Here is a 26,778-nt window from a genome sequence, read left to right as displayed (position 1 = left end):
CTGCCAAAGCCATTTTAAAGAAAAAGAGATATTCCATGGAAACCCAATAAAATGCCTTCATAAAATTATACTACTTGAAAAGTGAAAGCACACATGAAAGCAAGAAACGGCCAAAGAAAAGAAGGCACCAATACAAATTTCAAACTAAATTATGTTTTTAACTTTCTTTTTCTTACCCGAATTCGATCTAACTTGTTTATCATAGCTTATGATTTTCGGTATTGAAAAAAACAACATAAAAATTTGGGAAAATTTTGTTAATCAAAGAATTCTTAAGTAATATTGGCTTCAACCCCCAGCACCCATTAAGAAATAATTGCCAAATTTGTGTGCTTCAATTCATCAATGAATTCCATCAAAGATTTTTGAGAGCTGCCACTTTGATCCCACGCCTTCCGAGCCTCTTCCCTGATCTCCTTACCTTTCCTCCTCAACTTCTCGTCGCTCATCATCTCTCTAACCTTGTCTTCAACCTCTTCGCCTCTCACTAACCTCTCCCCACCCCACCCCCACTCCCTCACCCACACCCCCAACCCCGCCGTCTCCGCCACCTCCGCATTCACCTTCTGGTCGCCATGTATCGGCCAAGCCAGCACCGGCACCCCGTGCCGAGCCGCCTCCATCACCGAGTTCCACCCGCAGTGACTCACAAACCCTCCGATCGCGGGGTGCGATAAAATCTCCTCCTGCTCCACCCATCCTTTCACCGCAACTCCCCTGCTTTTCGTTCTCTCCGTGAACCCCTCGCCTAGTAATTCTTCTATCTCCACTTTATCTTCCTTGTCAACCTTGCTGCCTTTTAAAACCCAAAAGAAAGCACACCCACTTCTCTCCAGTCCATTTCCAATCTCTCTTATCTGTTCTTTTGACATGGCCGTTCTACTCCCAAAACTGACATAAACCACAGATCCATCACTTTGGTCGTCCAACCATACCAGATAATCACTACCCTTCTCCGATTTTTTGCCACTTTTGACGTTAAAAGGCTCAAGTGGGCCAATGGGAATAACATGTGGTAGTTTCATAGTACTTAATACTCTCCCATTGTTGAGTGCTGTAATTGTCTCCATTTCAAATTCCTCAAATGTGTTTAGAAACATTCCTTTGGCTTTGGGCAAAGATTGAACATTCGATAACGCAAAGGACGTGAAGAAATGTTTTGGGTTGAAGAAAGGTGGAGGCAAGCTTGATTTAGGCAGTGGAGGTAAATCTTGGATTTCGACATAATCCTCAATCGCACCAAGATTTAAGGAAGGGAGGGAGGCAAAGAGGGAGAGAACTCTGGCGGAGGAGGTGAAAACGACGTAGTAAGTGATGGAGAGGTGGTCAGCAAGTTGGCTGAAGCTCATTGAGGCAGCGAAGTCGGAGAGGACGACGGAGAGGGGAGGAGAGAGAGAGGAGAGGAGAGGGGAGAGGAGGGGCAGGGACTGGCTGATTTGGTACCAGCGGATGAAGAAAGGGTCATCGGTGTTGATGGGCGTGGAAGAGGAATCGAATGGCGGGATGGGGAAGTGGAGGCGGTGGATGTGGGGGTGGTTGGAGAAGAAGGTGGTGAGGTGGGTGGATTCGGCAGCGGAGACAGTGGGGGTGGGGGTGATGAGGGTTATGGTGCAGTTGTGGGAGGAGAGGACGGCGGCGAGGCGGAGGAAGGGCATGAGGTGGCCCATGCCCGCGCTGGGTAAGAGAGCGATGTGCGGCGGCGTCCTGTGATTGTCGGAGTTTGCCATGCGAGAGGAAGAATTTTTGGTTCGAGGATCAGTCAAAGTATGCCTGAGCTAGTCGACGATGTCTAGAGCTGTACCCTTTACTCTGTTTCAACTTTCAAGCAGGTTTTGCATTTGAAGATGGGTTTATGTACACCCCTGGTGATTGGAGATTAATAAACTAATATTGTGGAGTGTGTTCTTAAAATAATGATGGTTTATCTTTACAGGACATTTTCGGGGTAATTATTCGGGTACTTATTATTGCTTATATATAATGTATATCTTTTTATAATAATAGGTTGAATTATAATATTCGCTCAATCTTGTTTTATTTGCGTAGGTAATGGCACGTGAAATCTAGGATTAGGTCTGCCTAACTAATTAGGTACCAAAATTTGAAGTTTCAATCTGTAGGTTTTTTTATTTTTCCCAATTTTAAACACCTATGGACTACTACTTTATTTTAATATAATAATATAGGAGTAGTAACTGTTTTGAAAGGAAATATAGGAGTAAAAGCTTCTAAGACAATGGAGTTTTATTCAACGTTATTGGTAGTAACAATGCCGGTAAGCTAGGGTGAATACCGGAAAATCCGAACCGACTGAAAAAATCAAATGAGCCGATTAATAGCTTGTTTAAATTTGGCTTTAAATCTTAACGAGCTTTAAAAAAATGTTCAAACTTTGTATATAAAACAAATCATTTAACGAACGAACATGAACAAAAACTCGAACAACTTGGTTCGTTTGGCGCATATTTAATACTCCCTTGCACCCCATGCTATGTTTAATTTTTTATCTGTGTGTACTGTGTCTATATATTTATAGAATTGTGGGCTGACCCCTCCCTCTCTCCCTCATTCAATATGCACCACGAGTTACGACACCCGCAATCTTCTGCCTTCTCTGCCTTAAAAAACCAATCAACCCATGGTATAACTCATCTCTAAGACAGGTCAAGGTTAGTTCGATTGGTTGGTGTATTTGCTTCTCTATAATTGATCAGTGCTTGATTGTTGGGGTCATGTCGAAGATTTTTGCCAATTCTCTAGTCCCGACATGAATGGTCTGTCTTTAATCGGACCCAGGAGGAAATTAGTCTAGGTTTGAGTAAGATAGCGGAACACTCCTCACCATAAATAAATAAATAAATAAATAAACACCCTATCTCCAAGAGACACACCCCATGTGCAGGGACGGAGCCAAGAATTTCACCACACAGAGACGATCGTACATGCGAGAAAAAATATAAATACACATGCATAATCACGTAAATACATTAAAACTCAAAATAACATAAATACATAAATCGGTTTAACTAATGAGATCGATCTTGATGTATGTGTCTTATTTTTCTTTATTGTTCATCTTCTTCTTTTTTCATTCATCACAACTGGACGAATTCGGTACATGGGCTTTCATGTTACTTGATTTTACCTGTCAAAAAACAAAGAATTAGGAGAAGTCTAAAACAGCAATTGGGGAAAGACATACCTACAACTTAAATTTCACCAAAACTATTTAAGGGTTTCCAAAATCTTTTCTCCTCTGACTCTATTTTCTCGAAATTGCCTTTGAAGTCTTAACAAATAGGGATGTTTGTGCCGACACAGAGAGAGAGAGAGAGAGAGAGAGAGAGAGAGAGAGGGGATTTGGTATGCCATTGAGATCTTAAGGCAAAAAGAAATAAAACTGTAAAACACTAAACTCATCTAACGAAAGGTGGAAGTTTATTACTTGAATATTCACAATATTAACCCTATAGTTTTATTTTTTTGTTATATTTTAGTCCTTAGGCTTTAGTAATTAATGTTGGTATCCTCGTAGTTCAATGGTTACAATTATTTTTTTTTTTTCAAAATTCTACACAGGGCAAGCCTATATACTTTCATAAGATTTTTTTTTTGTTTACATATAATAGGAGTGTTTTTTTTTCTTCTTACAGGAGCGACCGCCCTTACTGGCCCCTCCCTGGCTCCATCCCTGCCCACTGGGGTTCACTAATGAAACAGACTTTAAAGAAATATAATCTCACATCACTAGTGATTACTTAAAATAATATGAGAGACTTCTTCACTCATTGTCAATTAGTTTTTAGATAGATGTAAAATTTTCACATGATATCAAAGCGGGGCCCATTCCATCTCTGATTTTTTAGATTCACAATCCACACCACCCAATGACAGATCAGCAAAAAAGCTGCACGTTGATAGACTTAAAAAAGATGTTACACGTAACAGACCTCAAACCCAACTGCACGTGAAGGGGGTGCTAAGAAAATATAGTTTCACATTGCTTAGGAAATACTCACTAAATAACACAAAGGATCTCTCCACTTATTACCAATTGATTTTGGGATGCACGCAAGTATCACAACAAGAAATCAACTTGTGTTTTACGCTTCCTTTCTTGCACATCTCTTCCATGTTTGATTGTTTTCTCCAATTTTCTATGGAGGATTTGGGTCAAATTTAGAACAACTGATGTGGCCCTACACCTGCAATTGGTTGTAACAAGTGTAGGAGTTCATGCAACTTGAACTCATATTTGTTGCTATTGTCTCTTCTTATTTTTTCCTTTTTCTTATTTTTTTTCTTTTTTGTTTTTGCTATTGTCTCTATCAAAGTCCATTTTAAAGAAAAAGAAAATTGCCATGGAAACCCAATAAAATGCCTTCAAAAATTATACCTGAAAAGTGAAAGCACACATGAAAGCACAAAATGACCAAGGAAAAGAAGGTGACAATACAACTTTCAAACTAATTTGGCGTATTTGGTACGACGTAAGAGCTTTTTAACTTTCTTTTTATTTTCATAATTCGATCAAACTTGTTTTCCGTAGCTTCTGCTTTCGCTTATTGGGAAGCCAACACAGATAAATTGGGGAAAAAAATTGTTAATCCTAGAGTTTGTAGTAATATTTGGCTTCCATACCTAGCAGAATGAGCAACATTCAACCAACACCCACTCAAAAAATAGCTGCCAAATTTCTGTGCTTCAATTCATCAATGGCTTCCATTAGAGCCTTCTGAGAGCTGCCACTGCCCTCCCATGCCTTCCGAGCCTCTTCCCCGATCTCCCTACCTCTCCTCCTCAACTTCTCATCACTCATCATCTCTCTAACCTTGTCTCCAACCTCTTCTCCTCTCACTAACCTCTCCCCGCCCCATCCCCACTCCCTCACCCACATCCCCAACCCTGCCTTCTCCACCGCCTCCGCATTCACCTTTTGGTCACCGTGTAAAGGCCACGCCAACACCGGTACCCCGTGTCGAGCCGCTTCCATCACCGAGTTCCATCCGCAATGACTCAGAAACCCTCCGATCGCGGGGTGTGATAAAATCTCTTCCTGTTCCACCCATCCTTTCACCGCAACTCCCCTGCTTTTCGTTCTCTCCATGAACCCTTCGCCTAGTAATTCTTCTATCCCCACTTTATCTTCCTTGTCCACTTTGCTGCCTTTTAACACCCAGAAGAAAGCACACCCACTTCTCTCCAACCCATCTCCAATCTCCCTTATTTGTTCCTTTGACATGGCCGTTCTACTCCCAAAACTAACATAAAGCACAGATCCATCACTTTGGCCGTCCAACCACATCGGATAATCGCTACCCTATTCCGATTTTTCGCCATTTTCAACGTTAAATGGCTCAAGTGGGCCAATTGGAATAACATGTGGTAGTTTCATGCTTAACACTCTTGCATTGTTGAGTGCTGTGATTGCCTCGGATTCGAATTCCTCAAAGGTATTTAAAAACATTCCTTTGGCTTTGGGGAAAGATTGAATTAATATTCGATATTGCAGACCACGTGAAGAAATGATTTGGGTTGAATAAAGGGGGAGGCAAGCTTGATTTAGGCAGTGGGGGTAAATCTGGGATTTCGACATAATCCTCAATCCCACCAAGATTTAAGGAAGGGAGGGAGGCAAAGAGGGAGAGAAATCTGGCAGAGGAGCAGAAAACGACGTAGTAAGGGATGGAGAGATGGTCAGCAAGTTGGCTGAAGCTCATTGAGGCAGCGAAGTCGGAGAGGACGACGGAGAGGGGAGGAGAGAGAGAGGAGAGGAGAGGGGAGAGGAGGGGCAGGGACTGGCTGATTTGAGACCAGCAGATGAAGAAAGGGTTATCGGTGTTGATGGGCGTGGAGGAGGAATCGAATGGCGGGATGGGGAAGTGGAGGCGGCGGATGTGCGGGTGGCTGGAGAAGAAGGTGGTGAGGTGGGTGGATTCGGCAGCGGAGACAGTGGGGGTGGGGGTGATGAGGGTTATGGTGCAGTTGTGGGAGGAGAGGAGGGCCGCAAGGCGGAGGAAGGGCATGAGGTGGCCCATGCCCGCGCTGGGTAAGAGAGCGATGTGCGGCAGCGTCCTGTGATTGTCGGAGTTTGCCATGCAAGGGGAAGAATTTTTGGTTTGAGGATCAGTCGAGGTACGCCTAAGCTAGTCGACGATGTCTAGAGCTGTACCCTTTACTCTGCTTCAACTTTCAAGCGGGTTTTGCATTTGAAGATGTTAAGGAAAAATAATCTTCTCTCCAAGACACACCTCACGAATGCGTAAATGCATCCCATCCTCTGGTAGGTTGCTTGGGTCCATTGATGAAATAGGTGTCAAGGAAATATAATCTTACATTACCTCTGGTGTTATTGGAGCGTAATTAGTCGTCCTGGCATCGCAAAGTGGTGGTCCAAACAATCTTGTTCACCGCAAATTTTTCCTGTGGGTGGAGCAATCAACATCTGGACCCCTCACTATCATTTATGATATCCATATCCAACTCTGCTAACCTATAAACCTGCTACGGCTGTGTCATAAATCATACATTGAAGGAAGTATTTCTCACCCCATCCTCCGTGGGGACCCTTCTCCGTGAACCTCCCGAGTACAAACACCAGACACCGAGTGATATCTAAGGGCTTAACTCAGGCGTGCAATGAACTTCCCAAACGTGGTAAGCGCGTTGGATACTAATAGAAATTTGTAAGTGGAAAAGTTTTACAGTTTTCCACAAGTCTTTCGTCTCCTCAGTTTGTTGATCAGTCTCTGTTTACCTTGGAATACCAAAGTATATGAAGGAATAGATTCTCGTATCAAAGTAGTATTTTGTGTTTCAACAAGTAGCCCTTTTGTGCTTGTAGAAACACAGTGAGGTAAAAAAAATTCAAACAATGATGAGCAACCAAGTTTTAAACAAGGACATCAAAGATGCAGAAATTCGTGAAATCTTTTACGACCCTAAAAACCACATGCTCATTTCCATTGAAGGCAAAACCCCTACACGCCAAACATACAAGGAAATTAACACAATACAGAACTACAGAACTACCAATTTATTCCATGCCACTGCTGGGTGAAGAAAACGTTCAAAGTTCTGTTTTATTGATCGCAGAGATAGTTACCTTTTAGTTTGAGAGAGTACTCTTTGAGATCACATCAAAAGATATTCCATTCTCTTGGAGTCGTTTTTGGAGATCCATCGGTCCAAATACAATCCCAGGAGTATAAACCCCTCCTTTTGGCAAGTTATTGCGTTGACTTAGCACGATAAGAGCGCACTGAATCAGAATTATCGGAGTGGTCAAATACCCAATCTCCGGACCCGTTACTCTCGTTATTATTTCCATATTGGGCTTCTTGTTTCCCTGTGCGACAAGGGTGCTGTCGCTAAATCCTGTTCCAACAAACCACATCTTAAAAGAAGCACTTCTCACCTCATCCTCAGTTGGACCATTCTTCCTGAACCAACCAAGGCTGAAGACTGAGGGGAATTGTAAGAGAAGCCTCCTCCCAAAAGCAAATTTACCCAAGAGGCCAATGAAAATCCCCACAGTGATAAGACGAAGGATGCTAAACAGGGATTTAGAGGCTATCTTCACTCCAAAGTGAGCTGGTTTCACAGTCGACCAAAAGGTTTCCCTCTTCTTAATCTGTTCAGGACTCTCATTAACCCCAGGAAGGCCATGGGGGTTTTCTTGCAGAGTTGAAAGAGTCCTTCGAACAACAATGGAATCTGCTGATGGTAGTTTCACGGCCCAAACGCCAATCTTTTTCTCATGTTCTATTGTTGGTCCTTTGGGAGGGGAGGGACCAGGAATCTGCAAATTAAGGGACAGATCTTACATCACGTATAAGGCCCTATTTTCACAGAGCAACACAACATAGTATAATTAGCTTAACTATGAAAGAAAAGAACATGAAAAATAAAATGGCAGGTTCAACATGATTCACAGAAGTTCGATGTTAATAACAAACTAACAGCAAAAATACAAATTCAAAATCTCCTCCACCAATGGCCACCACCAACCGTCAAAGCGGCAGGCAAACTTCAATAACAAAGCTCCAGAAATGAGATGTTGAACGATACAGCTTCATGAAAACTTATATTACTCCAAGCGTGATTTCAGTTCCATGAGAACAATGAAAAAAAACGTTGAAGTGCATAGAGTGATCCAGATTCCAAGAAGCGCATACATTAAAGTGGCCAAGACAGTTTAGGAAGTATAAAGTTCCAACTTCAATTAGGTTAGTGAAGGTAGCTTTTTAGGTTGGAAAATATTGGCCTCAAACAACACTGAAAAGGTTATTTGATTGAGTCATAACTCATACCACATGCAAACAAATTCTTTCGGCGATCATATGAAGTAAGAACAACTTCTTTATGGGATGGTAAGAAGTAAGAACAAATCAAAAGACAGAATACGGATCAGTTATGCTCATGAATTGCTAAAACAGAAGATGTGAAAGCTAGGGTTTATTTCACGTTTCATCTTATTCATTGCAAGGGTAGCATAGGCTTTATACTGCATTACGGTTTGCATAAGGTTAATAGGTTCATTTTGGCCGGGCAGTACAAAAAGGGACACGTGTCGAGATTTTATTGGACTACATGGTACCCGAGTACTAGCCCAGGATGCCTATTAATGTGAGATAATCCTTTCAGATTCATCAGTGATAAGATCTTAGAGATAGAAACTCTGTTGGCATTGATTTCTATAGAAAAAATATTCTATTCCTCTCAAAAAGGCCTAGTTTCTCCTGTATATCTTGCTTTCTCCTTCACCCCTCTAGATCACTCTATTTCTCTTCTCTAATCATTGATCATCCTCACCTCTCCAGTATTCTGAGGAATATTTGCGCTCAGATTTGAACCTCTAACAATTTGCTACTGTAGAAATCAAAATTATCAATCTTGTACCGGACAGGCGGACAGCATACCATTTTGTTGCTAGTGTGGGACGTACCGATACCGTCAGAATTACCGGTACCGTTTTGGATTTAACGCTACAGTTTATATATATAAAAAAAAAACATTTATATAAACGGATCATTATTTTTTCCCCTCCATCCATCCCATTATATATAAGTGTTTTTGTTATGGGAAATGATAATGCCAAAACCGTTTTTGTCGGCGCCAAAACTCTAGTGCACAAAAGACTTGTACCATTTCCAATGTACAAGACTTCTATGCACCGGAGTTTTGGCACTAACAAAAACAATTTTGGCTTTATCACTACCCATTGTTATTCGTAAATATAAAACGATTTTGGCTTTATCACTACCCGTTGTTATTCGTAAATATATTAAAAGTATATAAAATATATGTTGCGGTCAATTTGGAACGGTACCGAGATACACACCACATACCATCCCAATAGAAAAAATGGTTCGTAAATATATTAAAAGTATATAAAATATATGTTGCGGTCAATTTGGAACGGTACCGAGATACACACCACATACCATCCCAATAGAAAAAATGGTTCGCTTGCCGTATGGGATTGACAACTTTGGTAACAAGAACACCATTGCTAATACCTGGCCCACCCATATCCGAAACCTCTCAAATTCTATGATTAACAAAAGAGAGTCATACATAGATGAAAAAGCTAGATAGATAAAATTCATCTTACCACAGGCCGAGCTCGCCGGGGCCTGGACCGCCTCAACTCCTGCAACTTATCCGCATTGGCCACCCCCAAAACCGCCGATTCAAACGTCCCGAAGTTCCCCACCACCCTCTTATTCGATTCCAGACTCAGATACGCCTCGATCCGGTTCGGCACACCCGCCGCCACCCACTGCCTAGAATTGAACATCACCCCCAATTCCGCCGGGACCGAATCGAACCCGCAAGCCGAAATGATCAAACCACCCCTCTCCACCGCCTTCTCGTGGTATTCTGCCTCCATCCTCTCCATAAACTCCGGTTCCCCACATATGTCCAGATAATCGCAGCTCGATTCGACGCATGCGGCGACCACGGGGGCGCCGTGGAGGCGGAAGGGGCCGACACAGTTAAGGACGAGGCGGGTTCGGGCGGCGAGGCGGGAGAGGGAGGGAGGGGAGGAGGTGTCGGCGGTGAGGATGGGGATGGGCGGGGGTGGATTGGGGTGGGAGGCCCAGGCCAGGGTTTGGAGGAGTTTGTTGGGGTTTCGGCCGGCTAGTGCTAGGGTTTGGATAGGGGAGGAAGGGGCGGTGGTGTTGAGGAATTTGAGGGCTTCGCGGAGGACGTATTTGCCGGTGAAGCCGGAGGCGCCGAGGATTATCAGGTCGTACTTTGAGTCGGGATTTGAGGGTTCTTCCATGGTTTTTGTGAAGGAGAGAGAAGGTGGTATGGTGGGTTGAGAATGGGTTTTTGGTGGGAGTGAAAGTAGAAGTTGAGGAAGATGATGTCCCAGCGACGGGATTTCTTGTGCCAAAAACCCGTGCACCTCTCGAGGGGTTTTCGACAGTTAAATTTAAGGACCTTGCTACTGGTACATCAGATTTTACGGACAGCGCGTACAGCGCGCGTTTGGGCCCGTCTCGGATCCAACAAAGATAATCGGAGCCGCTCATTTTGTTCAATATATTTTGTTTAAGGTCCTTGTAAAAAATCAGTTTCATCCGAAAATGATAAGGGCATTTGTGATGCGTCCAAAATCCCTGTAAAAGAATTCTAAAGCGATTTTGGACCCTTCGCAAAATGCCCTTATCGTTTTCGGATGAAGCTGATTTTTTACGGAGACCTTAAGCAAAATATATTGAACAAAATGAGCGGCTCCGATTATCTTTGTTGGACCCGAGACGGGCCCAAACGCGCGCTGTACATGTTGTCTACGTAAAACCTGCTGTACAAGCAGCATTTCTGTAAATTTAAAACGTGAAAAAAAATGAAAGATTTTATGGCCGAAAAATTTCTCGGTATAGAAGTATATGAATTTCCCGAGATAGAAGAGATCGGACTCTGATGTATTAGAGTATAATTTACGCTGTGTTTGGAATATGAGGGGATGGGAGAAAAGAAAAGAAAACGAGAGAAAGATGAGAAGGAAATAGGAAGGAAATCCATGCTGTGCACAATATTACTAGAATTTTTTATTTTCTCCTCTTTATCTCCAACCAAAAAATTGGAAGAGAAATTTTTTTAATTCTCCTTTCTTTTCGTTTCGTTTCTTTTCTTTTCTTTTTCACAAGTTTTAAACAAATTAAGATTTATTCGGAACATGTAGAAAAGAAAAGGAGGAGAAGAAAATTTTGGAAAGAAAATAGGAAAACAAAGTTTTAAGCACAAAACATTTTCGCTTACATTTTTTTTTTTTCACATTTCCCTCATAATTTCTTTTTCTTTGCTTTTCGTATGTTTCACAATTCACATAGATCCTTAAGCACAGTGTATCGGTTGAGTTGCATGTAAAATAAGTCAAACGCTCCATTACGGAAAGATACCCTGAATAAAATTCGACTATCAAAATTAGTTGAGCTGCGTGTAATATAATTCAAATATTGGCCAATTATTAAGAGATACCTATAATTGTTGAATTTCCCACGATTTCCTTAAATAAAGACATGTTGGATGCGCCCTTTTCATATTTTTAATAATTGAGATCGTTTACCGTATGCTTGACAAATACAAATCAGCCGGAAAAAGTGTTTTCAATAGTGGAGGTGTGAGTAACGCGTGAAAACTTGTTCTTGAGAGGGAAACAAATAGGGGTAGTTGGAAATTAATAAAAGAATAAAAAGAAGAGTTGTGCTACGTGCACAGACTGCTGTGCACAGCAGCCTTTTTCTCCCGCTTTGGGTAGCACAAAGATGATCGGAGCCGCTTATTTTGTTCAAAATATATCGTTTAACGTCTCTGTAAAAAATGAGTTTCGTTCGATATCGTTTGAGGCGTTAACAAAACACCCAAAATCACTTCAGAATTTAGGCTAAATTCTGAAGTGATTTTGGGCTAAATTCTGAAGTGATTTTGGGTGTTTTGTTAACGCCTCAAACGATATTGAACGAAACTCATTTTTTACAGAGACCTTAAACGATATATTTTGAACAAAATAAGCGGCTCCGATCATCTTTGTGCGACCCGAAGCGAAAGAAAAAAGCTGCTGTGCACAGCTGCTTTGCTCGAATCATTTCTGTAAAAAGAATAATCTAGCCGAGGAGGAACTCACATCTGATTAGGTAGTTGGTGAGAAAATAGCTTATCTATGATGCGATAGCTATTGTTTTTAATTGTCACCAGGGCATCAATCTTCGCAAAATCATATTAAACGAATGTAATTAATTTTTGTTTAGCACAGTATTTATTTTGCAAAGAAAATTGTATATTGAGTAGAAACTACTAATTTTTATCTTAAAATAAATCACTTTTGCAATCATATATTGATCGATATCCACTTTACATGTATTTAGCATTGTTAAGTGTTCTTGACGAGTAATGAAGGATCGATTACCATCAATAATATAAGTTTGAATATGAACCATAAATCTCAATTATTATACCATTAACTATATTATATTATCATGTTATTAATTTAAAAAAGTTTTATAGGGTGGACCCCGCAAGTATCCTGAGGCTTGCATGAAAAAATATTGATAAAGTTCTTGTACAAGTGTGAAAAATCCTCCTAAAATTTCAAGTTATTGACCATTTTTCAATCATTTGTTATAGTAAAACTAAATGCGATTATATATATTCACACAATCTCGTTGTCGTCTCAAAAAAAATAGTAAGTAGCAATATTTACTGTATTATAGACTATATTTTTTTTTGCTATTAATGTAAAAATACACGTGATTCAAGTCCCCGTTGAGTACAGATTTTGCTTCCGCCGCCGGGTATAACGGCTTAGAGATGCGTGCCGAATTCGCTCAAATGTCAGAACATGTGGCAAATGGAAACAGAACACAGAATCTGCATGGGTTGGTTGAACCAAGCGAAGATGACACTTTGGTTGAGTTATCTATACGTAATAAGGCTATATCTATCTAGTATTAGGACACAGTGTCAAGCAAGGGTTCTATGGTGTAGTGGTTAGCACTCTGGACTTTGAATCCAGCGACCTGGGTTCGACTCCCGGTAGGACCTTTTTTTTCGCAACTTTAATCTCTCATTTTTTTTGGTCTAACCTTTTCACATAATTAACGTAGTATCCTGGTGTTGTAATTCATTGAATGTAAGATGCTACCGAGCAGCCCCTGCAGAGCACATGCAAAGCAACCAATCTGTTAGTTCATCTTAATCCGAACGGCTCAGATCGCATCTGAATACTTACAAATTTGATCCGTTCATTGCTCGATTAAGATCCAAACCGTCGATTGCCGAGATGAACGGCTGGATCGGCCACTCTGCACTGCTCTACAGGGAAATGCTCGGCAGCATCTCTCATTCCGTGCTATATATTAGTAAAAAACAAAACAACCTATCTGACTTCCCATTTTTTGTGTGAAAAAGGAAGAGGCCGGCTTTCTTCTCATTTCTTTATCAAATAGTCAGAAGAAAAACTCATAATCTATTTAAGTAATGCGTAGCCAAAAAAAAAAAAAAAGTACCCAGAAAATTAAGTAACAGAGATGACCAAGACAACTACCTGAATCTTAAATTGAGGCAAGATTTTTCTGTTTTTTCAAGACTCACCCTTTCAGTTTACACACAAACAACCAACAACAATGTTTTTCTCTCAATGAGAAGAATAGGAGATCAATTCCACATCTATTTTACCAAGTACCAGAAAAACAAGAGGAACAATTAAGACATGTACAACAATGAGGATTACGTGTTTCGGATGCCAAATACTCAACATTTCAAGGCATGAGGAGGAGGATTATCAGTTGTACATCTCTGCCTCGGCAGCCGCCTCGTCTTTTTTCCCCATCCGGTCAACGTCCTCCCTTCGAGTACTAACTCTATGCAAACGGGTTTCTCTACGGGCTGGGGAGCCACTGTTGGTGTCACAGGGTGAGCAGAGTCCTTTAAACGCCTCCTCCCCCGCCCCTTCTTAGGGGTGTTCCTCCGCGACTGACTTGGGTTCCAACTGAAACCACTGGCTCTAAACAGCTCCTCGAATGACATAAAATCCTCAGTCACCTCGTGCCTCGACAGAGTTACGAGACCGGGAAGTATGTCTCTTTGGAAGTCCTTTCGCTGCCTCCCCTTCCTTGCTTGACCTCTCCGTGGCCGTTTAGAAGAAAATGTTGGCTCTATTTCTTCGTACTTGTGATTTTCCAAATCCAAAGACTTGTTGGAGTATTCCTCTACCTTGGTTTCAGTCAAATTCATGGTTATGAACTCAAAATCATCAGGTATGGAGCCCTCGTCATTTAGCTCACCTTCAAAATCACCCTTGTGAGAAGAAACCACTTCTGCAAACCAACGGAGTGAATCACTAGACAAGACGGATAATGGATGACAAGCAACATCCTCCATTGGATCAGATGATGAAATAGCAATTATAGCCTCTGCTGCTACCCTAACAAGTTCTTCGGTTTTCTCCTTGGAGTAATCTAATGGTAATCTAGAAGGGCTGTTAAGTTGGTTTACCACAGAGTCCAGTTGTAGAGATGGTGTCACTTCAGATTCAAAGACTGCCGGAGACTCTAAATCTATCTCGGTGGTAGCAATCTTCACAATGGCTCTTGGGAGAGATGGAACTAACGTGGCCTCTTCTTCGTTAATACACAAGTTCAAATCAATGTGATGTCTTAGGCCAGAATTGAAATTACCCATAGTTCTCTCTGTAACAAGATCCTTGGCTTTCCTGTCATTAGCACCATCACCATAAGAAGCAACACAACTAGAGTTGCAGGGGACTTCATTTTCCTCAAGCTCGGCATCACAGGCAATGATTGATGATTGAGAATCTTGAATCGAAATTTGAGGAGGACCCTTCAGCATTTCAGATTTGTCGGTGAATCGATGAGGGTCATTTCGCACTGATTGCGGGTTCATATGGTGAGAATCTTCTTTTCCTTTAACTGGCTCAACTTTAGCAACCTTTTTTTCTCTAAGCCAAGCTACACCTCCCATAGGGTTATCATGTTTCCTTTGCGCGTCTCCAGTCCCTGTATTTTCCTTATCCTGAAGCTCATGGAATTCCATTGATGATTTCAATGGGAAGGAGGCGACAACGCTAGCATTTCCTTGAACCGATAGCGCATCCTGGTGAAAGATAATTGATGCATTGGCCTGTGGTGATATAGATGGTGGCTCGGACTTGGCCACATGAAATTGAGGATTTATTTGGTCCAGACTTGAAGTATGGGAAGTCCCAACAGATTTACCATGATTTCCTACAGAAATCTCCACACCAAAAATTGTATGTCTAATCTTACGCTCTTTGCAAGGTTCAACTTGTGATGATATAACCAAGGTCGGTGAATGTTCAGGACAGACACCTCTGGAAAAAGAATCTGCATCGCATCTGCATGGCCCTGAAAAGGAAAGGGAATTCATTTGAAATATTTTCAACGCGATTCATTTAAAGATTTCCATCAGATGTACGGAGTAAATCCAAGAAGATAACTACTTTTACCAGGGAAACTTGAAATAAGCTAAGCTTACAAATCATACATAGTTAAGCTCACATTAGACACATCTTCATGATGCTTCTAAATATAGATATTAAGATCAGCTTTTGCGCTTAAGTTTTCCACAATTGATTCATAAGACCTATTTCTACCGCTTTCTCCAAAAGCAGTAGTTAGTGCTCCATACACGAGGGGAAACCGGTCACCACTTTATGAAGTAATTCCAGCCAAAAAAAAAAAACAACAGAGGCATAGCAATAAAACATAAGGGAAAAAGAAAGAACAGCTTCTCAATGACACGGTACAGGCTCAATTGTGATGTAGGGACTTGTGACAACGAACCCTACTGGCATAAAGCCAGCTTATGAAACAAAAATAACCCTGTATCTCAAAGAACAATTAAACAAGAAAGAAAAACGATATTTCTAGAAGATTTGCACCGGCTTGATTCATGCAAGTAAAGTGGTTCACTTCATTACCTGAATGCATATTGTTGAGGTGAATTCCTCCATCCCTTACTGGAAAGGAACTTTGATGGGATTCTGTAGAAACAATGTGGAACCCGGTCTTTGAATTCACAGATACATCCCGCCTCCGTATCTCCTCATCAAGGCAGGTGACATTATCATAATCATCTACAGAAACTGAAACAGATACTTCCTGAACCGGAGTTGGCTCATTCAAATCAACCATGTGCCTAAAACTTTTTCTGAAGGAATTAGATCTGAAAACATCATTATTAAAGCCGGGGCTCAAACCACTCCCAAGAGACAAATTCACATCTCTCTCACTTGTGCCTTCACGTCTCCTGCTAGAAGGGAAACTTTCACTTTCTCCTAGCTTTTTCCCATCTTCATTCACATTTACAGAAGCTGGAATTTCGAGGTTCAACAGTGTTCTCTGAAGCATATGGCACTTGGACTCACAGAATTCATTATCCTTCGACTCTACTCTGTCTTGGGATGGAAAAGGACCAAACACATTCTTTCCTCTCATAAAACTAAGAGGAGACCGGGTACTGTTGGCTCCCGATGTTGTAGGTCTTCCAAAAGTTGGATCCATGAGAGGCAAATCAGATACATGACGTGTCTTCCTGACATCTCCACAATCCGAGTGAGACAAAAAGAGAGTCGACTGTGATATTTCCACTTCTATTAGATGTTGCTGTAGTTCTCTCCTTTTAATTTCGTTCACCAGGTCCCGCTGTCTTTTATAAAGGCGGTGAAGTTCCTCAAGCTGAATTACCAAAAGATGATGAAAATAATTACACTTTGTCAGCCATTCTGTCTAAAAAGGGCCTTAATATCTTCATAAGCTGTTAAACTACTCCAATAACAAGTAAGTCATTCGCCATTTCGGAATAAGAATAACCACTACCATTATAGAAGAAATGCAAAAATAGGAAAGCAATTGTGTAGAAAGCACTATGGAATAGTATGAATCAGAATAATCTTGCTACACTGAAATGAAACGACACTCACCTGATATGAGATAGCCAATACTATTATAGAACAATTGCAAAAATCGGAAAGCAATTTGTACAGAAAGCACTATGGAATAGTATGGATCAGAATAATCTGTGCTATACTGAAATGGAACAACACTCACCTGATATCTGAATAGTGACTCATGCTTCAAGATTGTTTGCCTCAGGTGTTCCTTATCACAACCCCAATATCCGTCCAGGGTTGGCCTCGTCACAAATAGGTTATAAGATTGGTCATTTGTCAAGGTCTTGGGTTCATGATACAGCATCCAGATACCACTACCGGCACCTTCATTTAGATCCATTGAGGAATAAGACCCTGGAAAGTACGTCTTAGTCTATTCCAGTCCCCATTCCTCCTATAAACTACCAAAACACACAAAATCAATTTTTAGAACCACCATAGTGTCTTAGCGGGAAAGTAGAACAAATAGAAACAACTGCATGCTCAGTTTATATACAGCACACTGCTTTGAAGTTTGAACCAACAAACGTCAGTTCATATAGGGGTATTCAGATGAACAAAATGAAATCTTGCTACAGTGGTAGGCACCGTGTACTCCCATGCATTTGAATGAGGTTCAAACCTCACTAACTACAACTAACAATATTGACTTTCGCCGAACAAAAAAAGAAAATGAATTATTGACAAGAACCACTATATTATGGACATCTAAATCAAACGAAATGTTATTAGAAGATGACGTATAATGAACATCTAAATCTCATCCTTCTAGGAGAAATATAGTAGTTGTAAATTGTAATCAAAGAACTTGGCACGTCTTTAAAATGTAGGATTATCTACTTTGTACCCAATGTTGGGTAGAAAAATAGCTTAAATAAATTTAGAAACTTCCAAAGATCCACACAATTGATATTGACCCAGAAAGCTAGATACTGCCATACTGGTATCCAACATAAAGACCTTAAAATTGGGTCACCACAGTTGAAAACCAGCATACTTGACAGCGAAGAGAATGTACTGTTTGGAATTGGGCAGGATAAGGATACCCTGATATATGTAGGATTTCGAATAGATCGACCCGGACCCAAATAACTAGAAGATGTTTAGAAACTGTTTACAACCGGTTTTGGCACTCATATCCTAAAATGAACCTTCTTCAATAATAGTATATGCTTTTACCAAACATGGCCCAAAAAAAACAAAACAAGAGAATAGCAACAAGACCATGAATTATATAAATTTCCTTGAGAAACCATTCGAAGCCAATCTACGCAAAAGAGATCGAAATTCAGCTAAACCTTCATAAAACAAGCAGAGACAGACTAGACAGTTACCCAAAACAAAGAGGACCAGCAAGAATTTTCTCTCTAAAGAACAATGAAAAATGCAGGAAAAAGTTACCCAAATCACAGACTTCTATATCACACACAGGGAGAGAGAGAGAGAGAGAGAGAGAGAGAGAGAGAGAGAGAGAGAGAGAGAGAGAGCGCATTAAGCAAAGAATCATAAAAGTCCAAAACCCAGAACCAAAATCAACAAAATATTGCATACATTTAGTTAAAGAAGAAGAGAGAATAAAATAAAATAAAAACAAAATTTTCTCATACAAGTTCAATCTCTACTGATATCACTTCAACATATTCCAGAAACTGACAACAGCAAATAAAATTCAGAGAAACACCCACAAAAATTCAGGGTCTTGAGCTCCCACTTTAAGAATAAAAACACACCCCAAGAAATGGGTGTCTCTGTACTCCCCATTGAAACAACCTTACAAAATCACAAAAATGGAAATACATTTAACATACCACAATTTCCAATCACATGGGCCCTGATCAGCAGACATGGGTGATATCCCACATCTCAGATAAGATCTCTTCCCCCTTCTCTCTCTCTCTCTCTCTCTAGACAATTTCATGAGCCCAAAAGAACACTGACTTCAATTTTGTCAACATGTGATCTCTCTATCTTATTCTATGTACTCCTGCCTTCACCAATGGCTTTGATTCTACTTCTATCGTGTCTTTTTCATTTAAAAATATAAAAATACTTATGGGTTTCCAGGAAGTGAAAGATATGGAGGGTATTTCTTTCACATTTTCTAGATTCTTTCCACCTTCCGATTTTCCATTCCTTTTGGGTCCAACATTAAATAAATAGACTTGACATCCCTGCAGTTCCCTTTTTTCCTTAACACAATTAGGTGCAGTTGGCCTTAATGCAAGCCCATCCGGTTCTCGCGGCAACAAACTAATGTCCAGCTTGCGGGACCCACTGATTAAATATTTTTAAAACGTTAAACTTGACCAAACAACAAACATCGATAGTTATACGATAGAATATGCTCATCTTAAACAAAATGCACGGTCAACCAACAGGGATTCTCACTTTGTGTAAAGACTATGCTTTTGCCCTTTCTGATATTTGATCATCTTAAGTTGTTGATCAGATAATCGAGCTTATCTATCCTAAACAATTTGGAAAGTAGTTCAATTTATCTAATACTACTGCATTATGTTTCATCACAAGGTTGCTATTTTTCTCCTCGAACACATCACAAATGCAATTATGTGTACAACAAATTAATAGTTTATAAACCATGCCTTCGCGAAATAATTGATTCAGTGGATTAATTTTGCTTATTGAACATATTCATCAACTAGACAAATGTAATCTCTCTCTCTCTCTCTCTCTCTCTCTCTACTTTTCCCCGAGCAAACCCCCCTTTCCAAATCTGGTTTCTCCGAGAGAGGGGGCCGCTGCCTCCTCTCTCCCCTCCCCCAGAGCTCCACCTCCTCTTTCCCCTCCTCTCTCTCTCTCTTTTCTTCCCTCCTCTCTTCTTTGGTATTGTTTTCAAACTTTCCTCCAATTTTGGTTTTGGTTTGAGTGTTGCTGAGTTTGCATCTTGACTCCGGCTGGTGGCCTATGAGTCTGGTTTGGTCTGGGCTCCTCCTCGACCTCAAGATCTGGTAGCGGGGCTGATGGTTCAGAGGGCGTAGGTGGTGGGTTGCGAATAACGGCGAGGTGTGGGGCAGCGATGAGGTTAGGGTTTTCTTTCTTTGTCTTTCTATTTTTTTGGCTGTTTGGCTGGGTTTCTACTGGCTAGTCTCCCCAGTTCGGTTTGTACTGATTTAGTGCTCTAGATCCAGTGGGTGAATAATTTTAGTTAGGTTTTAGGTGGTCTGGCCAGAGTAGGGAGTTTCGGTGGTATGGTGACAGTAGTGGTTGTGTTCTGGGGTTCTACTGGCTTCAGTGGTGGTGGTAGGTGGTGGCTGGGTCAGGGTTCTCCGTGAGCAGTTCCGGTTTTGTCTTGGGGTTGGTGGTGGTCCGGTGGTGTTGGTATGGCAGCGCAACAATTCGGCTTGAAAAAGGCTGGTCTACGGTCGCCGTGGGCATAACGGCGCGTTTGAATCGCGGACGGTGTGTTCGGAGCTCGCTGTGTCAGCAGGGGCTTGCCTCGGAGTCTCTCCGTTGCTCTGGTTCAGGTGTTTCGGCTCTCGTCCAAATCTAGGTGACGACCCTTGTGGATTAGTCGATGAAAGCAGTTAGCTTGTAGTTGAATTTGTTGTTGAAAGGGTCTCGGAGACCCAGGAAAACAGAAGATCAGAAAAAGAATGCTTAAGAGCCTTTCTGTTCTCCACTAGGAATTTCTTAAAAAATGTAGCCCGCTTTCTAGCCTTTAGGCTTTATCCAGCCAGCGTAGGCTCGTTAGATTTCAGCGGTGCTTAGTTTTTTAGGGTTTGAGTTGTGGATCTTTTAGGTCCTTTGTTATCTAGACCTATTACGTACCGACAATTTCGTCGGGCCTGCTTCGGCAGTAGGTGTCTGAGATGAAAGTTTAGGTAGCTCTGGTTCTTTTCTGTATGTTTTCTGAAATCTGTATTGCCCGATGGGCTTATGACATTTTCAAAAAAAAAAAAAAAAGGAGAAAATTTCTTATATATCCCTTTGACTTTGCACAAAAGTTCAGTTTAGTATTTCAAGTTTCAATTTCAACAACTTAAACCTTTGATTTGCAATTTTGTTTCAATGTCATCCCTCAATTGGGTTCCGTTAAGTATTTGGATGGAAAATGGGCATGTGCCCATCATGTGATCTTTCCCAAGGGCATATTTGCACATTCCCCTCCCTTCCTTGACCCTATCCCTTTCCTACCCCTTCAATCCTCTTTCACTCCACTCCCTCACACTCCACGACCACCACCAGATTCCTTCCCCACGACCACTAGATTCCTCATCGCCACTGCCACTCCTACCACCACCACACCCACCAACATCCTGTGACAAGTCTTGCACTCTTTCTTCTTCTTTTGCTTCTCCTCCTTCATGTGACCCAAATGCAATTCTTTACTCTCGAAATCACCCGCATCTGAGTTCGACCCGATATTTGAAAACCTCGATTCAGTTGAACCCACCCACGACTGGTCCCGGTCTGAGTCGTCGGAGAAGCAAAGGCTGCTGTCCGTCGTGGCGGTCTGGGTGCTCTCGGCCACCAACAGCCGCTGGCATCAGCTACTACCGAAGCTGCCGGACTCTAGGTCCGGGATGGGATTGTCTACAGTCGACATTTCTTTATAGTAGGTGGGGTTTAATTAAATCAGTTGGGTGTGAATCTTTATGTATTGACGTGGGTTTATATATTTATGTGGAGATCAGTCCGTACGTAAAAATTTGAGGGGAAAGTGTAAGTTTCGAGCAATAGGAATATTTGTTTGTTGAAAATGAAATGCAAGAGATTAGACTACAGTTTTATTATTGAGTAGAGAAATAATGCGGGGAGAGAGAGAGAGAGAGAGAGAGAGAGAGAGAGAGATATATATATATATATATATATATATACGGGGCGGTTCCGGAGACACCCAAAAAAACACCTAAAAAAACACCTCATAGTTTCCGATCAAATTTTGATGATCCGAGCCGCTCAATGTGATCAGAACGTGATTTAAAGGGTACCCACAAGAAATCAGCAAAAAAAATGACCGGAAAGGGCTTGATCCGAACAGTTTCAAACAGTTTTTTATTGAACGGTTCAAATAAAACTGCTCAAATCAAGCCTTTCCCGATCATTTTTTTTGTTAATTTCTCGCAGGCACCCTTAAAATCACATTCTGCACACATTGAACGGTTCGGATCATAAAAATTTGATCGGGAACTATGAGTTTGAGATTTGGGGTGTTTTTTTAGGTGTATCTTGAACCGTCCCGATATATTTTTTAGATGTCTCTTGAACCGTCCCGATATATATATAATGGTGGCAAGGGGTGTACCAGTTTTACAAGGGGAACATTTCCCTCCAATGGAGATAGAGTTAGGGAAGGGAGGGGAATGGCCAAATATGCCCCTGGGGAGAAAAATCACGTGATGGTCGCATGTCTACTTTCCGTCCAAATTCTTAAGAACCCAATTGAGGGATGACATTGAAACTAAATTGCAAATCAAAGGTTTAGTTTGTGCTTGCGACCATAATGTGTGTTAGAATAGGAATAGGAATACCCCAAGCGTAGGGCTAGGTTGGTTGAAAGCATAATAATACCCGGAAGTCTGGGGTCGAATCAACAGGAAGTGCATCCATAACTTGTTTCAGAGATTAGCTTGCGTAGAGATTTTAGCGTTAGAACCGCCAACCAAATTTCGGCGTTGAGACTGCCAACTGAAGGATTTAGTTAACTGACTACTTAACCTAACAACGGCTTTTTAAACTGTAGATTAAACTAAAGGCTAGGTTTAGGAACAATTAATACCCATAACGCAAGTATAAGCTTGATTCTTCTCTTTTTAACAAAAGTGTTAAACATGTCTAGGGTTCTTTTGGTGCATTTAGACAAACACAAGGAGGGACATAGCTCCAAGTATCAAATGTGGCAAGAAGCTTAACCCTTGCCTACATTTGATCAAAGAGATTAATACCTCAAAGTTTTGATACATAAAATTGACCCTAGCACATGCTTTAGCTAGAAAAACGAAAATTACATGAGAAGAATAAGCAACATCCTTGGTTACGGGATGCTAACCATCCCACAACCTAACTTTACTAAACTACTCACACATATCGAAAGAAGACATGAAATGAGCAAGGGTAAAGATAAGGAGAAAACTAAGCATTGATTAAATTTGAAATAAAGACAAGATCCTTGAAGAGAATGAGATTCCTTACAACTTTAATATGAAGACCAAAAGCTTCGGAAGTAAACGGATCGTGCTTAAAAACCCTCCTCAAAGCATAAATGAAGAGAGAGGTGGGAGCTCCATTAATGGAGGTAGAGAGAGAAAGTGCAAAAGTAAAAAATGCTCTACATTTCGGCCAAAGGCTGGTATATATATCCCCTTTACAAAATAATTATAGAAATGCCCTTAAAATGTCCGCACAGGAGTGGGGGATCGATCTCAAAGGCCACTGGACTGAAAGCTGAGTTAAGGGATAGATCCCTGGTGAGAGGGGGATCGATCCCTGGAGCACTGGACTGGGCAGCCTGCTTTGCTGCTGCTTTCGGCCTTCGTTTTGCTCCAAGTCTTCCTCCATTCCTTTGGACACTTCATTTAGGACCCGGGATGATCTCTCGAGGCTCCTCACATATGCCAAGCATGTCCGGACTCCTCCGGGGATTATTGGAAGCCTTGGTAACGGCCATTCTTTTCTCCAATTACCTGTCGCTCAACAAAAACACACATTGCGCACAATATCAAACAAAAACGGACGAATATGCATGCAAGTGTGACAAAACAGAGGGAGATAAGCCTATCAAATTACACTATTCAAAGCTTATCAGTTTGTTGAAATTGGAACTTGAAGTACTAAACTGAACTTTGTGCAAAGGCGAAGGGATATATAAGCAATTTACAAAAAAAAAAAACTAGACAAATGTTACTAAACATATTTTATGGCATCTTTGTGTCTAATGAGCTAAAAAACTTGTTAAATTTTCTAATGAATGCATTATTCAAGTGGTACATAAAAACTCCGTAGGGCAAAATACTAACAATCTCTCCAAAAGTTATACGAAGTGCATGTTATTAACACGAACTTATACTGTTTTGGTATACGAAAAATGTCATACAAAATTTAGAATTGAGTAGTTACGGCTCGTCACACAAATATAACGAAAGAGAAATATTCTTCAAATTAGCGCACTACGAGAACACGATTGTTCTTGTGCAAGTCAGCTCAGAAATTCTGGTGATGAAGAATTTTGTTTTCACGGGCAGCTATGAACTCATCACCCACCCAAATAGTACAACGAAAGAGAAATATTTTTCAAATTGACGCACTACGAGTACACCATTGTGCCTGTGCAAGTCAGCTCGGAAAATCTGGTGATGATGAAGAAAACTGAGTGGGTGCGAAAAGATCTTTTTATCATGTCTGAATTGACCCCGCTGATGAGAAATTTTTCAGTGCCAAGCGGATATATCTCACGTGGTGTCCGCTTGGTACTTTCGAGCCGTCCGATGTATTTTTGGACGGCTTAGATAAAAACTTTTTCTCTCCTCTCACCCCTCTTTTTTCTCTCTCCAAATCTGAGCCGTCCAAAATCGCATCGAACAACTCGGATGTGCCGAGCAAGTACCACGTGATACCCACCCGGCACTGAAAAATTTCCCCTATTGATGTTTGTGATCAAAGAATTGAAGGGGACGTATATTGGGTAGCATTTTTTTGCCAATATTATATACATTAGCGGGATTAGGGAAGTGTTAGAGTTAGTACAGGAGGTTCAGAAATTATCCATAGTTCTGACTCCCAAAGCTTGCCCCTCGTGGGGCTCGAATTGAGGCCTCCCCAAAGAGGGGAAAGGAGACAACGAGCTGCACTAGTTTTGATTTCTCATTTATTGGGTTGCGTTTGGCTGTCACAATATTTTGCTTGAATTGGGGTCTATGGCCTATTGGCTAATTGTGTTTGTTTGCTTGCTTATTGTAGATTGCTCCTTTTATTCCCCGAGACTTTTTTAGGCAAACATAGGTTCATGCTTTGGTAAGGATAAGTATTGATTTTCTAATAGGTTCATGCTTTGGTAATCTTCATGTATAATCTTTTAAGATTCCTTTTGGATAGATGTGATGTGATGTGATAGTTTAACCTATTGATTCTATTATGAGTTTATAACTTTAATTCGATATAATTGAAATAACTATGTACCGTTGTTATGCAAAAAAATCGCCAATAAAATCGAACATCAACTTTCTTTTATTCAAAAGTCACGCTCATATAGAACCGGAAACTTAGACTTAGTTTGAGTCACAAATTAATAGTGAAAAAAGACGAGAAAAAAAACTACGGCTAAATTTGTTTTTTCAACAGGAGCAAATGATTTTTCTGTTCAGGTTCATTATCATAGCAATTGTTAAAATTACATGAATGATATACCCAAGGCACTTTAAAGCTTGAAATCCACCATGACATATCTACTCTAATCATTTGGCACAAAATGACCTAACATTCATTCAGGACGTCACACCCTCCTAGTACACTACAAAATGAAAAGTCTTATTACAATAAGCAATGCTATGCCCATAGACTTATGCTGAATACAGATATGTCTGAAATCATCCGAATCCGTGTACTTTCTCTATTGCAATTACACATCAAAGTCATGCTACAACCAATTGCTCCCCAACATGGGTTTTGATCACTAGGCTTTTTGTGCCCCAAGTTTCCCACATTGTGCCTCTTAAGGATAATATAAAGAAAAAGTCACCAAACTTTTCTAGGCCCAACAAGCCCAAGAACCTCATCCCAAAGCCCAACGCTTCCAACACTGGACAACCCAATTACACTTGGGCTGCAAGCAGCCACAGTCCAATAACCAGCCCTTATCTCATCTCTCAACTGCTCCTTTTCCCACCCACAATACCCATCAAAGAACCTAAACTCCTCAGCCTCAACCACATTCCTCTTCACCATTTCAGCGGCACAACCCACACTCTCCTTGGTCCCATAATACACCCCTTTCACCACTTCATCAAAAACACCACTCCTCCCCACCCCATCATCACCACCCCTGTGGGGCCTCACCAGGAACAAGCCTTCCTCCAGTGGGCCCCCGAAGAACAGCGGCCTATCGGAGAACGTGCCCGCGACATCAAACACCGTTGATTTGGTCTCCTTGATGGACATGAGCGACGGCCGGTTGAGGATGATCCCGGTCGGCCCCACCGGGCCGGTCGATAAGAGCAGGATCACCGTACGTTCGAAGATGTGGACCCCATCCAGCTTCTCCGTTGCAATGAGCAAGCAGCCCTTTTCGGGTTCGTGGAGGGCGTGGGCCCACTTTTCACTGATTTTTACTGTTGGAGGTTGATCCTCATCCCCAACGGTATCAGGGTCAACACTAGAGGAAAGATCGTCTGCTTGAGGTCTCAGTGCACGCTCTCCGGCTACTAGTCTTGCTCTGAATGATCTCCAATCAGGATCAGGACTTGGTTTGCTGTCATCTTCTGGTGATGATGAACCCAGATGGCAATCTGTTAAACCCCAAAATTAAAAAAAAAAAAAAAAAACTGAATCAAATCCACGAAAAAGACAAATAGGTGAAGAAGAAGAAGGAATTGAAATTCAAGTGCTTACATGTAATAAGAGATGGGATTTTGACTTTCTTGCAATTGAACTGATACGGAATTGTCTTTGGAGTGGTGAGAAATCTGGCTTTGATTGAAGGGGCAAATGTTATGGTTTTGTGTAATGAGTTTGAGGAGAGAAAACAAGCGTCCATGGTGAATTTGGTGCAGATGGTGAAGGGAGGAGGGGGAGAGATGGAGTCGAACTAACAAGTGCTTGTATTGAGCAAATAGGGATAAGAAGATTGGAGCAATAATATAGTGGTATGCATAAATGGA

General features: G+C 41.2%; 6 protein-coding genes, 2 long non-coding RNA genes and 1 other non-coding gene across 11 annotated transcripts; 3 read left to right on the top strand and 6 right to left on the bottom strand.

Moving 5' to 3' along the window:
- Positions 1-305: 305 nt before the first annotated feature.
- Positions 306-1,727, bottom strand: LOC131302765 (UDP-glycosyltransferase 708G1-like). Its single transcript, XM_058329568.1, has one exon. It carries the CDS (start codon positions 1,725-1,727, stop codon positions 306-308), a length of 1,422 nt encoding a protein of 473 aa, XP_058185551.1.
- Positions 1,728-4,139: 2,412 nt separating this feature from the next.
- Positions 4,140-5,305, bottom strand: LOC131302309 (UDP-glycosyltransferase 13-like). The gene has a single exon (XM_058328870.1). It carries the CDS (start codon positions 5,303-5,305, stop codon positions 4,676-4,678), a length of 630 nt encoding a protein of 209 aa, XP_058184853.1. The 3' UTR covers positions 4,140-4,675.
- Positions 5,306-5,447: 142 nt separating this feature from the next.
- On the bottom strand, positions 5,448-6,098 carry LOC131302764 (UDP-glycosyltransferase 708G1-like). The gene has a single exon (XM_058329567.1). The coding sequence runs from the start codon at positions 6,096-6,098 to the stop codon at positions 5,448-5,450; it is 651 nt and encodes a 216-aa protein (XP_058185550.1).
- Positions 6,099-6,931: 833 nt separating this feature from the next.
- LOC131302285 (probable mitochondrial saccharopine dehydrogenase-like oxidoreductase At5g39410) lies at positions 6,932-10,417 on the bottom strand. The gene is made up of 2 exons (XM_058328840.1): positions 9,617-10,417; positions 6,932-7,801 (listed from the first exon to the last, which is right to left on the bottom strand). The coding sequence occupies exons 1-2, from the start codon at positions 10,289-10,291 to the stop codon at positions 7,109-7,111; spliced, it is 1,368 nt and encodes a 455-aa protein (XP_058184823.1). The 5' UTR covers positions 10,292-10,417; the 3' UTR covers positions 6,932-7,108.
- LOC131302326 (uncharacterized) lies at positions 8,335-8,620 on the top strand. The gene is made up of 2 exons (XR_009191698.1): positions 8,335-8,443; positions 8,528-8,620. It is a non-coding gene; the product is annotated as an uncharacterized LOC131302326 (long non-coding RNA).
- A 2,567-nt stretch (positions 10,418-12,984) lies between the features above and the next one.
- On the top strand, positions 12,985-13,056 carry TRNAQ-UUG (transfer RNA glutamine (anticodon UUG)). Its single transcript has one exon. It is a non-coding gene; the product is annotated as a tRNA-Gln (tRNA).
- A 486-nt stretch (positions 13,057-13,542) lies between these two features.
- Positions 13,543-19,092, bottom strand: LOC131302262 (uncharacterized). Of its 3 annotated transcripts, none has more exons than XM_058328803.1 (4): positions 18,553-19,092; positions 17,103-17,346; positions 15,974-16,730; positions 13,543-15,398 (listed from the first exon to the last, which is right to left on the bottom strand). In XM_058328803.1, exons 2-4 carry the CDS (start codon positions 17,283-17,285, stop codon positions 13,765-13,767), a joined length of 2,574 nt encoding a protein of 857 aa, XP_058184786.1. In that variant the 5' UTR covers positions 17,286-17,346; positions 18,553-19,092; the 3' UTR covers positions 13,543-13,764. The 3 variants fall into 3 exon arrangements, with proteins under 3 accessions (XP_058184786.1, XP_058184787.1, XP_058184785.1); XM_058328804.1 differs by having other exon boundaries at positions 18,631-19,092; XM_058328802.1 differs by having other exon boundaries at positions 18,754-19,092.
- A 6,151-nt stretch (positions 19,093-25,243) lies between these two features.
- Positions 25,244-25,711, top strand: LOC131302320 (uncharacterized). The gene is made up of 2 exons (XR_009191693.1): positions 25,244-25,585; positions 25,619-25,711. It is a non-coding gene; the product is annotated as an uncharacterized LOC131302320 (long non-coding RNA).
- Positions 25,409-26,778, bottom strand: LOC131302303 (uncharacterized). Its single transcript, XM_058328862.1, has 2 exons — positions 26,510-26,778; positions 25,409-26,406 (listed from the first exon to the last, which is right to left on the bottom strand). The coding sequence occupies exons 1-2, from the start codon at positions 26,652-26,654 to the stop codon at positions 25,637-25,639; spliced, it is 915 nt and encodes a 304-aa protein (XP_058184845.1). The 5' UTR covers positions 26,655-26,778; the 3' UTR covers positions 25,409-25,636.

This window comes from Rhododendron vialii, chromosome 10a (assembly GCF_030253575.1).
Source record: "Rhododendron vialii isolate Sample 1 chromosome 10a, ASM3025357v1".
NCBI lineage: Eukaryota > Viridiplantae > Streptophyta > Magnoliopsida > Ericales > Ericaceae > Rhododendron > Rhododendron vialii.
The sequence above is the reverse complement of the archived record's forward strand: the minus strand, read 5'-3'. Positions and strand labels throughout refer to the sequence as shown.